General features: G+C 45.8%; 2 protein-coding genes across 2 annotated transcripts in view; one reads left to right on the top strand and one right to left on the bottom strand.

Annotated features, from left to right (window-relative positions):
* LOC308412089 (uncharacterized protein) overlaps nucleotides 1-7,514 on the top strand; it is a gene marked incomplete at its 3' end in the record, with an annotated part of 17,181 nt that extends 9,667 nt beyond the window's left edge. The window contains exons 3-4 of the mRNA XM_080906180.1: nucleotides 6,060-6,240; nucleotides 7,420-7,514. Coding sequence (XP_080762306.1) covers nucleotides 6,060-6,240; nucleotides 7,420-7,514 — 276 coding nt within the window. The remainder of the gene's footprint in view (nucleotides 1-6,059; nucleotides 6,241-7,419) is intronic.
* Nucleotides 1-13,697, bottom strand: part of stx1b (syntaxin 1B) — a 53,140-nt gene that overhangs the window by 37,745 nt on the left and 1,698 nt on the right. The window lies entirely within an intron of this gene.

Genomic DNA, 13,697 nt, shown 5'->3' with positions numbered 1-13,697 from the left:
TTCTTCTTCTTCGGGGTTTAACGGCAGCTGGCATCCTTGTACATGCAGTGCTGCCATCTTCTGTTTCAGTCCGTTATTACACTCTTAAATCCTGCTACTTATTCCTGCGTCTTTTGTGATCTTACAAAGCTTCAAACGACGCGTCGACTATTAAATCAGTCGTCGACGAGTCTGATAGTCGACGTAATCGTGACTAGTCGACAAATCGTGGCAGCCCTACAGAGCATCAGCCGAGGGTCGATCACGAGAGCGGCGCCGGCTCATCGCGTCTGAACCCGAACTGTGAACGTTTTCCTCCATGAAACAAAACAACGGTTCAGTTACAATGACATCAGCTTTTCTGCCTCGCTTCGGTTTCACGGGGACATCTCTGCCTCTGCTGCTTTAAAATAAATGGAGTGGGTTCACTGATCCACCATCATCATCATCAAACAGGAGGCGTTTCTGCTTCTGTCCACTCTTATACAAACATGTTTTTGTAATTACTAGTTTTTTTGCATTGTTAATTTATCTCCAAAAGTTGATTCTGTTCATCTGAAACATTTCATCTCTCATCGAAGTGACTCCTTCAGTCTCAGCTGACTGCAGGTTTCCAACCTTACAAACATCTGCACGGTGACTGAAACCAGCCCACTGAAGGAACAACGGGCTGGGAGGTCACCTTCATCATAAATATGCAAATTCTAACGACCATTGATCAACAACCGCTGAACATTCAGCGTGGATATCAGCTGTGCTTAGAAGTTATGAGGAAAAAACGAGCACCAAACTTCAACCCACTGCTCTTTTATTTTGAAAATATGCATAGTACGAAAGTAAAATTCTGCATGACTTCATTAAATAAACTAAAACTACTGCAGAGAAAAAACATTCAGGCAGCTGCTTTTCACGTTAATCTAGATAAAGGTCTCAGCTACGCTCACATGTCGTTCGCTGCACATGAATTTATACATAAAAAGCTGAATTTATAAAGTCTGAAACCAGGAATTATCCTGTACCACGTCTTGAGAAAGGACACAGCCCTCCTGATGGGTTTCTCCGGCTCTTCAAGCAGCTCTTAAATGCATCCAGCACCGCACCTGATCAATACAGCATTGATCAGGTATTGACCCATGGCAATAAGCATCAGAGTGACACAATCAGGACCTCTCCTCTGAGGACTGATTGACGGACCATGTGTGATCTATTTTTGCTGCAAACGTGATTTTAATCTCATTTAATCAAATTTTGCATCAATAAATACGGAAACACTAAAACCTGACAGAGCGCATCAAATACATTGAAGCCAGAGCAAAGTGTTATGATAACAGAAGTATGTCAATAATATTTTTAAACACATAATTAGTCACATGTTTGTATATAAAGCATTTCCTGTTTCCTGCTCTCCTCTCCTTCTGAAGCCCCGCCTCCACAACAACAATAATAATGAACAGTTACACATTAGTGGAAACGACGCAGTAAGTAAGGAGCCGCCAGACTCACTCTGGGAACCTCACAGTAACACACACACTGACCAGACTACAGAGCAACATATCCAGGCTTTGTTTGTGACTCATCCAAACCTAACCCCGCCCCCACGAGCGCCACCTGCTCCAATCAAAGGTGAGATGATTCGAGCTCTGAAACTTTAAACCTATTGTCCCACAGCCTGATGAAGGACACGTTTAAATCAGATCAAAGATCAAGTGCAACAACAAACCACGTTCCCCCCGCAGAGACTGAATCAGAGACAACAGAGGATTTTAAACTGAAACCCTGAACGTGATGTTTACAGCATCTGTTACCATGGTGATTTAGCCAGGTGAAAACGTCTTTATGAATGGACTCTGCTGCACTTCCTGTCTGATGGCAATTCTGTCATCCACTTAAACCCACACTGATTCTCTCAGGTGTGTAAAAATCTGTGTCAACAGCTGTAAATGGCTCCAGTTTCTGTCTGTTTGGGGGCGTGGCCTACTGCCACCTGCTGCAGGTGACACAGTGACTGTGGGTCAGATCCTTAAACGAAGCTGAACCGTCTGCAGCAGCACAGGTGAACTCATGCCAGACACACCTGGGTGAAGAGGCAGCTCAGATGATGAAGATAAATGACTCACTTCCTGTCTGGCTGCTCACGCTCACACTGATGCGGGGACGTTTGATTCATTCATCACCGCCTCACCTCGCTAACCGGGCCACCAACTTCCCTTCCATTACCTCGTTAGTCCTCCGCTCGTTCCTCTGTGAGGTACAACTCATGAAGAAATCATCCGAGGCCTTCCATGCTCATCATCATCATCGTGATAATAACACTGCTCTGCGGTCCTCTGAGTAAATTAATGAGAGCAAATATCTGGTTTGTTCGACCCAAACGTCCTTCGGGATCAATTTCCTGCGTTCCCAAAACGTCCTGATTCCACTTCCTGTTCCCCAGAGAGCGCACCATGTCACTGTGTGTGTGTGTGTGTGTGTGTGTGTGGGTGTGTGTGTGTGTGTGTGTGTGTGTGTGTGTGTGTGTGTGTGTGTGTGTTCAGGTAACAGTGACCCAAATCAGATTTTTCTTTCACGCGTGATGTGATCTCCTGTAGTGAGTGGGAACAGAGAGCGAACAGTGAAGTTATTACCCAGAATCCTCTCTGCTGTGAAGCGTGACCTCACCGTGACCCTCTCTGATCTCACGCAGTGCCCCGCCCTGATTTGTAGCCAATAGAGAAGAACTGTTAGAGAACAGCTCATCTGCAAGAACTGCATTTCCCATAAACCTCAGCAGCTGCGTCTTTAGCTGAAATCACAAAGTCCTTTGAAATGTCGGGTAAAGTTCTTTGGTCTAATTCCCGCTCAGCTCTGGTTTGGTTTGGAAACACTCAGTTTAACCGAGTTTAGTTTCCAGTCATCCAAAAACCCGACAGAGTCCTTGATCGTTGGGAATGTCAAGTCTTTAACACGAAATGAACGAACGTCAAAGACTTTGGAGAATCTGGGTAATATGATCGCTCAAAAACGAGAACAAGTCTCCCTTCAAAAGCACCAAGTCAGCAATCATGAAGAGTCCACATCACCTAAAATAACCAAACCAAGTTTCGTTGTTCAGTTAAAAAGATGAAAAAACAAAAACGAGTAAAAGTCTAAAATCACGTCCATTTAATTCAGAATGAACTCGTCACATCTGGATATTAAAATAAAGAACAAGTCATGTAAACAGCATTAAAAGCCCGAGCCTTTAAATATTTAAAGTCGAGGCTCGAGCACTAAAGCGTAGGGGCATTCCTTCGTACGGACGTCTTTAAGTCGCGTTCAGGACCTGTGAGGTGTGCTGGGCTCATCTGAATACTCCCAGTAAGCAAACACGACCAGTAAACGGCCTCGAGCTGCCGTTTCTTCTTCTCTCTGAACTTTGAGGATGAGGTAATGGTTGCTCACAGCTCGACTTCCTGTCAGGCATTAGCTGCAGGAATCTATTTAAAGGAAAGGCGCGCTCCGGCTGAGGGAGGCGAGTTCAGCCATCCGCCGACCTTTTAATGCTCTAATTCAATTCAATAACTGCCTGTAATCACTTTGGCTCGGGACTATTTATACTGCGTTTTCCTGCACTACAGACGGTACAGTAGCAGCAGTCTCTCCTGCCAAAGTGCCCACGAGCAAAACACCAGACAGTCCCCTGTATACTCCATCTGCATCTCTGGATAGGAGCCATGAAAACGATTAAAAGTAGGACAAAAGCTGAAGCGATGAGTCAGCAGGTGAAACTGGGAGCAGGTTTTAAACGTTCCTGAGACGCGTAGAAGGAATCTTACAGGCTGATTTACACATGAGTAGGTGGAGCCAAACCACAGCGCCATCGGTCTGTTTTACCTTTTCAAAACTATGTTCGATTTTCAAACATATTCATGAATCTAACTGATTATTGAACGAAATACTCGCCGGACGTTCTGAGGATGAACTTAATATTAACACAAGTTCAAAATGACTGAGTCGCAATCATTCGATTCATCAACCAAATCCCAAACGTTTAAATCAGGACGTTTGATCGTATCAGCCCGGGCGGCTGTCACCGAACAATCAATAAAGACAGATGTAGCACTTATTTAAGCTTTCAGCACCAAACCTGCTCTCAGCCAGTTTACTGCAGGACTGCTGCCACCATTAACCCAAATCCACCAGTCTTACTAACAAATAAAATATTATGCAGACATAAATGTTGTTTTAATGAAATGTCTTAGACGTTATTAACACAGAGTAAACCCCTCCACCCAGGTCTTCTCAGTCCTTCCTCCACAAACAGTCAACACGAACGTTTCTGAGCAAAGAGCTGAAGTTCGGCCAAAGTCCGTCGTTTACGGTCAGGAAGAAAACGACTGATTGGTTAATGCTGAGAGCAGGCAGTGACATCAGCACGACGTCACTGCCTCGCCACGTCTCCCATCACAGAGCAGGTTTGCGTCCATGTGTCTCACGGCTGATTAACTAAACTGAGCCGCGATCTGATTGGCTGAGCGGATTAAAAATGAGATGCTGAGCGAAATAAAAGGAACGAAGTTCAGACGAGGAGCTGATGAAGAGGAGGACGTTTGTCAGGAGGCTGCTCTCCGAGCTGCGGTGGGGGGAGGGGTACATCTATAATGCATGAGGACTCACATGCACAGACGCACATAAGCAAACACACAAGAACGCACACACAAAGGAGGCCAGGGAGGACTGCGGGGCCATTAAATGGAGACGCAGCCATAAATCACGTGACCAGCCTCCCACTGACCAATCAGCCCCCACACAGGATTCAGTCAGCAGATACCGCGCGGTCGATAGTACGTGGGAGCGGTGTGTGTGTGCGCTCGTATTGCTGCCATTGTGGGGATCAGCTATTAAGGCCTGTAAGTGAGGACATCTTAGGAACTGGGGACATTTTAAGGGAAAACTGAGTTATAACATTTATGAACATCTGGGAGCAGCACAAACATCAGAGGAAAAACAAAGATATTTGGAATGTGAGGCGTTATTCAGGAACATCGTGTAATGGGACAGCATTAAGAGAAGTGTTTGAATATGATGTAAGAAAATGAACATGTGAGAAGCAATGTTTAGAAATGTTCTTGAAATTAGAATAACTAACGAACAATGAGCCATTTCCAAAAACCAAAGACCTCAATTCAACGTGCAGGACGTACAGAGGACATGTGGGCTGTGGGGGACATCTGGCAAATGTTTAAGAAAACCTGCTTACATTTTATTTTGAAAGTGGCGCTCTTATGTTAAAATGTGGACCAATGTTTGGGACTTACTGGTTATTTCTGAAGTGAAGGCATTTTGTTGTGTTTCATTTTTGGAGCTATTCTTCAGTCTTACTATTCACAGAGCAGCTGCACGGTAAGTTTAGCTTCCTGTTTTATCTGCTTTATTCAATTTGAGCTCATCAGAAGAGGAAAAACCAGACGAAGAAGATCACGTATTTGTAAATTAGATTCAACGATGCCTTTTTAATCCATGAATAAAGAAGTTGTTGAAATCTGCTTTAAAACTCTACGTGCAGCCGTCCTTCCTCACAGGCGAGCTCTGTAATGAAGCCACAATTAGTTTAAGCTTATGAAGATGAGCGTCTTCACAAGTGCAGATGTACAAATGTGTGTTTGTGTGTGGACTAATAGGAGGAAATTGCTAATCTAATCAGACCGCAATCCAATTGAAATCTACTGTATCTCACCTCTGTGAGCGCTCAAGCGAGAAAACGAGTCGGGGTTAAACGATGGCTGCCTCCGAAACGCACCGCGCTAATTAAACGAGAAAAAACGTCAATTTAAAAGAAGAAGAAGAAGAAAACCCACGTCAACAGCAAAAAGAGCAGCAGAGACAGTGCGAGCAGGAAAAGTGACCTCCGGCGTGCCAGCAGTGATGAGGGTTTGCCCTTGACTTGGCTGAACGATGGCCACTGACACACACACACAGGCTTTCAGACTGATGAGCTAGCTATCATTAGTATCAAGCCTTCAGCCAGGACAGTATCTTCCGAGCTACAGCTGCAGTTTATTCGGTAAAGTTAAACTCTCCGAGGCTTCGTTAACCTGCGCGGCTGGGTTAACAACCTGCAGACTGTTGGTAGCAGCAGCCCCCGTGCAGCGCTGCAGCTCCACCCAACTTGTCACTACCTGCAGATTAGCAGGAGACACAAAGCAGGGCCGGACCCTCCCACACTGGAGGACGACCCAGTCTTTGTTGGTGCATTTAGCCTCTGGCTCCTGTTGCTAACCTTCGTGCTACAACAGATCCACAGTGAGACCGTGAGTCCACAGAGCACCAGACACAACAAGAAAGTGTTAAAGAGAGAGCTGCTATTCAGACATGTGTGTACTGTGAGGCTGAAACATGGAGCAGGAAAAGGAAGACAAGTCTGCAGTTCCTTCATCGTCCAGCAGAGGCGCCGGTCGTGTTTACAGCCCGACACAAAACCTGCTCTATAGATGACACCTGCACATTAAGGCTTAGAGTTTGCACAATTAGGGGCGTGGCTGTCTGCGAGGCCTTGTTTTATTACTTTAATTTAAAGCTTTTAAAATAATTATTCAATTAGATAGAAACCAATGCACGTGCATCTTTGGAGCCACTTGTGTTGTAAATGTGATTTATTTAAAAATCAAAAGGCCGTGATGCTGTCGTTAGGAAAAATGATCTAATGATCAGGACATCCTGTTTAAAAGGCTCACACACATTTAAACAGCAGCTCTTTCTTTATCAATCATTTGCTTTAAAAGAAGTTCTGTTGAACTTTATTTTGAAAGTGCCAGACATCTGCCATCAAGGTGCCCTTGAGCAAGTCCCTGCTGCAGGTGTGTGTGTGTGTGTGTGTTTGCTGGGTAAATAAAGTCAAACAAACACAGACCACCCACCTGGTGCTGCCAGGAGGACAAAACAAACCACAACGAGTGTCTCTGACTGAGCACGCACACACCTGAGGTTAGCAACACCAGCTACAGAGTGAACCACGTGACTGACCAGCAGCTGCACACCTGGGTGAGAAGGTAACGTCACGTTCAAGGACAACAATTTAAATCAAAAATGAGAGAACCCGAGTGTGTCTGTGTTACTGAAGGGACACACAGACGCTCACACAGTGAGGGGACCGCTCCCTCTGTGGACACCACGTCCCCGTGAGGTCCATCAGTACATTTGATCATGAAACCTGCTTTAAAGGTGAGTCTGCAGGAGCAGCGATGGAAACGAGACCGCGTGTGGCTGCAGTGACACGTGGCTGTTTTTCCATCTCAGTGACGCCACTTAACCCCCCCCCCCAGCCCCTACCTGCCCCAACCCCACCCACCCCCAGCTGCTACAATCAATGAAACAGAAATAGGATATGCAAACACACACAGTCCTTCTGTCTCTGCGTTTGCTCAGAAATATCAGTGAAATATTTTATTATTTCATTTGATTTAAAATCTTTCTCTCCTGCAGCATCGAAACCCGACGTCCAGCCAACGACGACCTGCGGCATCATCAAAACTGACGGCAGCATGGAAGCGCTGCTGCTGCAGGGTGAAGCAGCGTAACATGACGAAGCGTTTAGCAGATGGAGAAATGATGCAGCACTTTCTTTGCTGGACTGATTTTCTTGCAGCATTTTCAGGAAGCTGCTCGTATGAGACTGTTGCTTTTCAGCTCCGTTCCTGAAGATGTTCCGTCTAAAACTGAGCTGAGGAGAGACTAATCGTACATTTTATCCATTTTCTGCTACTTATCTGGGTCTCGGGGGCAGTGATGCCCAGACCCCCCAACTCTTCTGGAGGAGGTGGCAGGGATGTTCCCATGCTAGCTGTGAGACATAATCTCCTCCCACGTGTCCCGGGCCTCCTCATGGTTGGAGACCCTCACTCCGGCTCTGAGGAAACTCTTTTCTGCTGCTTCTGACCTCAGTCGTTCAGTCACAGCTCACAGTCACAGGTGAGGCTCAATCAACAGCTTCACCATCACCTCCACCACAGCAGACCAACGCAGCATCCTCATCACTGCTGATGCTGCACCATTACACCTGAAAAACTGGTTCCACTCTTTCCCAACACAAAGCAACCACTTCACTGGCTTCAAACCAACAACCCCGGTGCAAACCATCCCAGTGCACGCTGGAAGCCACGAATCATCCTCACACCTAAACCTTTCCATGCCGTGGTAACAAAAACGTACAGGTACTGTCCAGGTTCAACCCCAGGATTCCTGGAAGAGTCCGTCTCCCACCAGGAACAGGTGTGACTCAACGCTCCCATAACCACAGAGCACACTAAAGAACCGCCAACAGGTTAGAAATCTGCTCCTTTGTGAATTCTCTCATTTCAGAAATCAACAATATTCAACATTCGGACACCACGGCCCCAGCTGCAGGCCCAAGGCTGGAGCCCACCAAAACAACTCCCTGATAACGACTGTGTGATGACTATTCTTCCCGTCCCATGAAGGACACCTGGGTTGGCTGGCAGACTGTTTACTTAGCCTGATAGTGCGAAGGACACTGTCTCCGCTGAACTCTGGACACACACACACACTTACACTGACAAGCACTCACTCATCCCCCTCCCTTTCCAACGCCTTCGATGCTTGTGCCCTACCGGGGAAGATAGCAGTCAACTGGACCAGCACAGATGCTGCAGGACCGGATGCGCTGTCTACGCCGGCTCTCTCTTACCCTTTACCCGCCCCTGTTGCTTGTCTCGTGTTTCTATGGTGTATTGATAGTCATGTGCTTTTGTGCTGAGGTGTTTTTTCTGTTATCAAACTGTTCTCCCACCAGGAGCTCAGTCTGAGTGGAGTTTTTTTTTCTCCTCCTCTCACCTCATGTTATGTATTTTCGTTGTTTTTTCCTATCAGCCTACCTTCTGACATGTCTGCCCAATGTGATGTTTGTGTAAAGTTGGTCAGAAGGTTCCTTTGTGAGTGCGCATGCGCCATTAGCGTGCTGCCTGCTGTAACCCCTAATTTCCCTCGGGATGAATAAAGTATTCTGATTCTGATTCTGATTCTGTTCCTAAACTAAAGCTGAAATTCACATATTCATGGGACAAGCACAAGGATACAGCTCCTCCTGGAGGTTTGGGTTATTTAAAAGATAACAGCAAGTTAAACTCACAACAAACATGTGTGAAAGCAGGTCATGTATCAGCACAGCATTAGCATGAAAACTAGAAGTTAGCCTGGTGTGTGTTGGAATGAAAGCACCACAGCAGGTTTGTACTGTCCTCACTTGCAGCGTTTGTTCAGACTTGTGGAGATTGGAGGAGGAGGAGGAGGAGAGCTGGCAGCATCACTGTGATGTGGACGATTACATAAAAAAATAATTATTACTACAGAGCTGCTGCTGCTGCTGCATGATACAGCAGCATCTGTTACCGGCAGGATTACGTGAGCTGGATTTCACTCCGGTGATCATCCAACATGGCCGACAGAGAGGAAGAATTCAGGAACAATTGAAAAGGAAAAGAAAAAAGGAGCGAGGAGATTCAGTCACCAGGAACCAAAAAGATTGGTGCCTCACACCGACGGGAAACACGGGGAAGAAGGAAAGCTGCCAGGACACGGGTGGAAATAAGAGAGGGATGCAGAGAAGCAGCAAAAAGAGGAAGGGGTGGGAGGAAAGATGGAGGAGAGGATGAAATGGAGGGAGGAAAAAATCATGGAAGAGGTGGTGGAGGAGAAAAGAAAGACGCAGGGAGCACGTGCACAAATGAAAGGTGGAGGAAAATCTGAGAAAATATTCAGAGAGCAAAAATAAAGTGAGGCCACAGCAGCTGGTTCATCTTCACATCTCATTTTTGGAACTGCATGAGCCACGATACGAATTCCTAATATGGTCATCTCAGGCTCAGAAGCCCCGCCCATCTGCTGTTAGAACTTCCAGCTTATTTCAGACAGAGGATGAACTGAGGCCCAGCATGACTCATGCTAAGCTCCTCTGACAGAGCCCAGGAATAAAAGTCAGAACGGGCACAGACAGAAACTCTGACATCCTGAAAAGTGTCGGTGAGTTTTACGTTAGATTTATCGGGTTTAGAGCGCTCTGTCTGCAGCCAATAAAAGCTTCTTCCATCTCCACCTTTGGTTTTTATTCCAGCTTCAAACATGAGCCTGAGATCTGATTAGCAGACCAAATGTTTGAGACTCAGATTTGGTCCAAATGAAGCTCATGCAGTTTATGTCTTATTCATGCGACGCCTCTAACGAGGTTCTGTAAGAAGTTATTAAGCACTAAGTGGAGACAGAAGGAGTAAACTCTATCCTGAGTCGATTATTTGAATGAATCGTGTCTTTATTACAGTCGAACATCAATCACAACGCAAGCGAGCTGCGTGCTCAGCAGGGCTGCTGATGGGTCTCCGGTCTTTGTACGATCTGAGCATCAGAGGTGTTTCACAGGGCGGTAACTGTGAGGACGTCCTCAGCACAGCCTCGCCACTGTCTGACCTCATTACTGCGTTAAAGTGAACTCTGTGAACTTTGAGCCTTCAGGCAGCCAATTGTATATCCGATGGAGACAAAGTACAGGGACTCATTTTAATTCTCATGCTGCAGCAAATAACCTAAGCCCAACAGAAAGTGAAAATAAAAGTGATTCATCAGAAAATAGCGACTTTAAAAAATGGTCCCACACAGCGAGGGACCCCCGTCTGCTGGCCTCACGTAGAAACATATTTCAACTGTTTGCTTTTTATCCTGATTTAAAGACTTTTCAGTTGAGACTCAGCTCAGACGCTGAGGGAGGTTCATTACGTTACTGACTGAACTGAGAATGAAGTCGTCACGGACAGGCTCCTCGATCATCTCCAAGACAACCACATCAAGAGACTAACCGCTGTGTTTCTACCATGTTAACCTTTCTGTTAGGACACAGCCTTGTTGGGAAGCTTTTATTTTGTGTATATTAAGCTAGCATGTTGCCTTTAAATTGGTTATTTCGGTCCTCCGGTCTCCACCTGCTCTGCTCCGTGTGCGGTGAGAAAAGGTGGCGTTCGGTGTTCCCGTTGGCTTTGAGCAAGGCGACGTGCAGAAGTGTTTCGCTTTGCTCGAAATTGTTTGCACTGAAATTTGAAAGAATTTCGCTATATCTGCTCCCTCTTGGAGCAATTTTTGAGAAGTATAATATTGCCTTTCATTGCTATGCTGATGATATACAGATTTATTTTGAGATTACTGACGATCTTGCTATGTCTTTTCACTATTTTCGTGAATGCATGCGTGAGGTTAAAGGTTGGTTCAAGAGTAATTCTCTTGTCCTGAACGAAATGAAAACGGAGATCGTGGTGTTTGATAGTAAAATCCCCCGCGACCAACTGTGCGCTGCTCTGATGCCTTTTGCTAGCTCTCCTTCTGATTATGCCAGTAATTTGGGCACTACTGGATAGCTCGCTTAAATTTGACAAGCAAGTGTCTGCTGTTGTGAGGTCTAGTTTTAATCAGCTGCGCCTCATTTCTAAGGCTGTATTCCGCACACTGACCTGGAAAAACTCATTCACGCATTCGTGACTTCCAGGTTGGACTACTGCAACTCTTTACACTGGCCTTTCCTCCACCCTTCTCGTTAGATTGCAGACTGTCCAGCATGCGGCGGCACGTCTTTTGACAGGTAGCAGGAAGTTTTCTTCCATCACTCCTGTTCTCGCTGGCTTGCACTGGCTTCCAATTAAATACCGCATTCAATTGAAAATACTACTTTTCACCTACAAAACCATTAATAACTTGGCGCCGAGCTACCTCAATGAGCTTCTCAGGTTACACACTCCTGTCAGAGCACTTAGATCTGCTACCCAAATTCTTCTGGAGCAACCTCGTTCTCGGCTGAAGTCTCGCGGTGACCGCGCGTTTGCTGTAGCTGCCCCGGTCTTATGGAACAACCTTCCTGTCGCTATCCGGGCGTCTGACTCTATGCCACTGTTTAAATCACGGCTGAAGACTTATTTGTATAATCTTGCCTTTCCACCTAGTTAACACTTGGGTGTGCGTTGGTACATTTTTATCCGTTATGCTTGTGAACTACTTTTATATCTTATGATTGTCAAGGTTTTTATAATTGATACGTGCCTGGTCCTTTCTCTTTTCCCTCCCTTCTCCCTTTTCCTGTTTTATTTTTGTCAAGCACCTTGGTATACCCTTGGTTTTTTAGTGTGCTTTATAAATAAAGTTTATTATTATTATTATTATTATTTCAATTGTTGAAGCAAAAGCATCAGCCAAGTCACATCGAGTCAAACGCTCCCATACAGCCGTCAGCCAATGAAATCACGTTACCAAAGCCAAGAGAGCGAGCGGGCAGCGTGACCTGCTCAAAATGTGGGAATCGCTGCGGGGAACAATCACTGTGTTTCAGAACACAGTTACTCACAGGCAGCTAGCTTTGCTAACTGCTAATTGAAGCACGACTAGCTTGCCTCGTGGTGGTTAGTTACCAACACCGTGACCATGAAGGTAGCAGAGATACGCCCACAAACATGAAGAACACCAACATCAAGCACTGAAGCGTTCACATAAGAGCAGGGAGGTGACAAGCTTGACCCTCATCACCCAGGCCGCCTATCAACCATCGGTTGCTAGGGAAACGTGCTGGCTGTCACTGCGTGAGATTGGTCGCAAAAGATGGGGGCACCAAAAACCTCTGTGTGATTGCTTTGGTCACCAGCAGGTTGGCAGAGTTGCACTTAGATACATTGAAGAAGGCAACTCATCTCCACGTTAGCGTCTTTCTAACGAGCGAGCCGTGAGACCGGAGAGAGGGCGACACAAGACTGTGTTCTTTCAGAGTAAAAGTTGTGCTTAACTAGTGCAAAAAGGTGCAACTTTTACTTTGGAGGTGACTGGTCTCCATTTCCAGTTTGTGACTCTTCTGCTTGAAGAGAAGTTGGCGAGTGTTTGCAGACAAATCGGCGTCTTCCATGCAAATTATGGGCGACCATGGAAACCTGCTAGAAACCAAAGCAACCATCTTTCGACCACTTTCACCTGAAAACTACCAGCAACCGCCTGCCAACTGGTCAGCTGGCAGGTGTCCACAGTAGACGACCTCATTCATCTTTGTCCTGCTAACTTTTATTATTCTTAGTTTTTATTCATCACATTTCATTTTATAAAGTTAAGTCTGACACAAGAATGATTCGCAGTGATTTCACCAAAAGAAAAGTTCCAGAAACGACTTCACAGCAGATCCGTTTTCTGGTGACACATCAGAGGCTCTGGTGAGTCCAGGACTTGGGGTTGGGACCAGTTTTAGCAGACCGAGCGGCTCATTGTAAAGTCTGAGCTCATCTATCAGGCAGAATCGTCCTCTTTACATCAGGTGAGTCTCTTTGTTCACACAGCAGGAAACAGTTCAACGATTTTCTGATAATTCAGTGAAATTTAGCTGATTTTAGTCTTTCTGTCTGAGGAAAGAGTCAAATCTGTGTCTGTTCAGCTGCTCTCAAGTTCCAATCACTGATTTTCTTTTTGATCAGGAAGCAGGAGGCAGACTGACAGAGGGAGAAAGGACAATAAAAGAGAGAAGAGAGGAAGCTAGGAAGGTGTAGGAAGGGAGGAGATAAGGAAATAAGAAGCAAAAGGGCCAGAGAAGAAGTGATCGAGGTAATACACGTTAAAGGAAGGATCGGTGGAGGAAAAGAGGTGAAGATGGAGGGATGAGGAGAGAATGAGAGAAGGGCGGATGACTGATTCAAGATTCAGGAAGTTTTTTTGTCATTCGGTGAGTTATTCACAGAAAT

Source organism: Rhamphochromis sp. 'chilingali', assembly GCF_963969265.1.
Source record: "Rhamphochromis sp. 'chilingali' genome assembly, chromosome: 15".
NCBI classification, from domain to species: Eukaryota; Metazoa; Chordata; class Actinopteri; order Cichliformes; family Cichlidae; genus Rhamphochromis; species Rhamphochromis sp. 'chilingali'.
The sequence above is the reverse complement of the archived record's forward strand: the minus strand, read 5'-3'. Positions and strand labels throughout refer to the sequence as shown.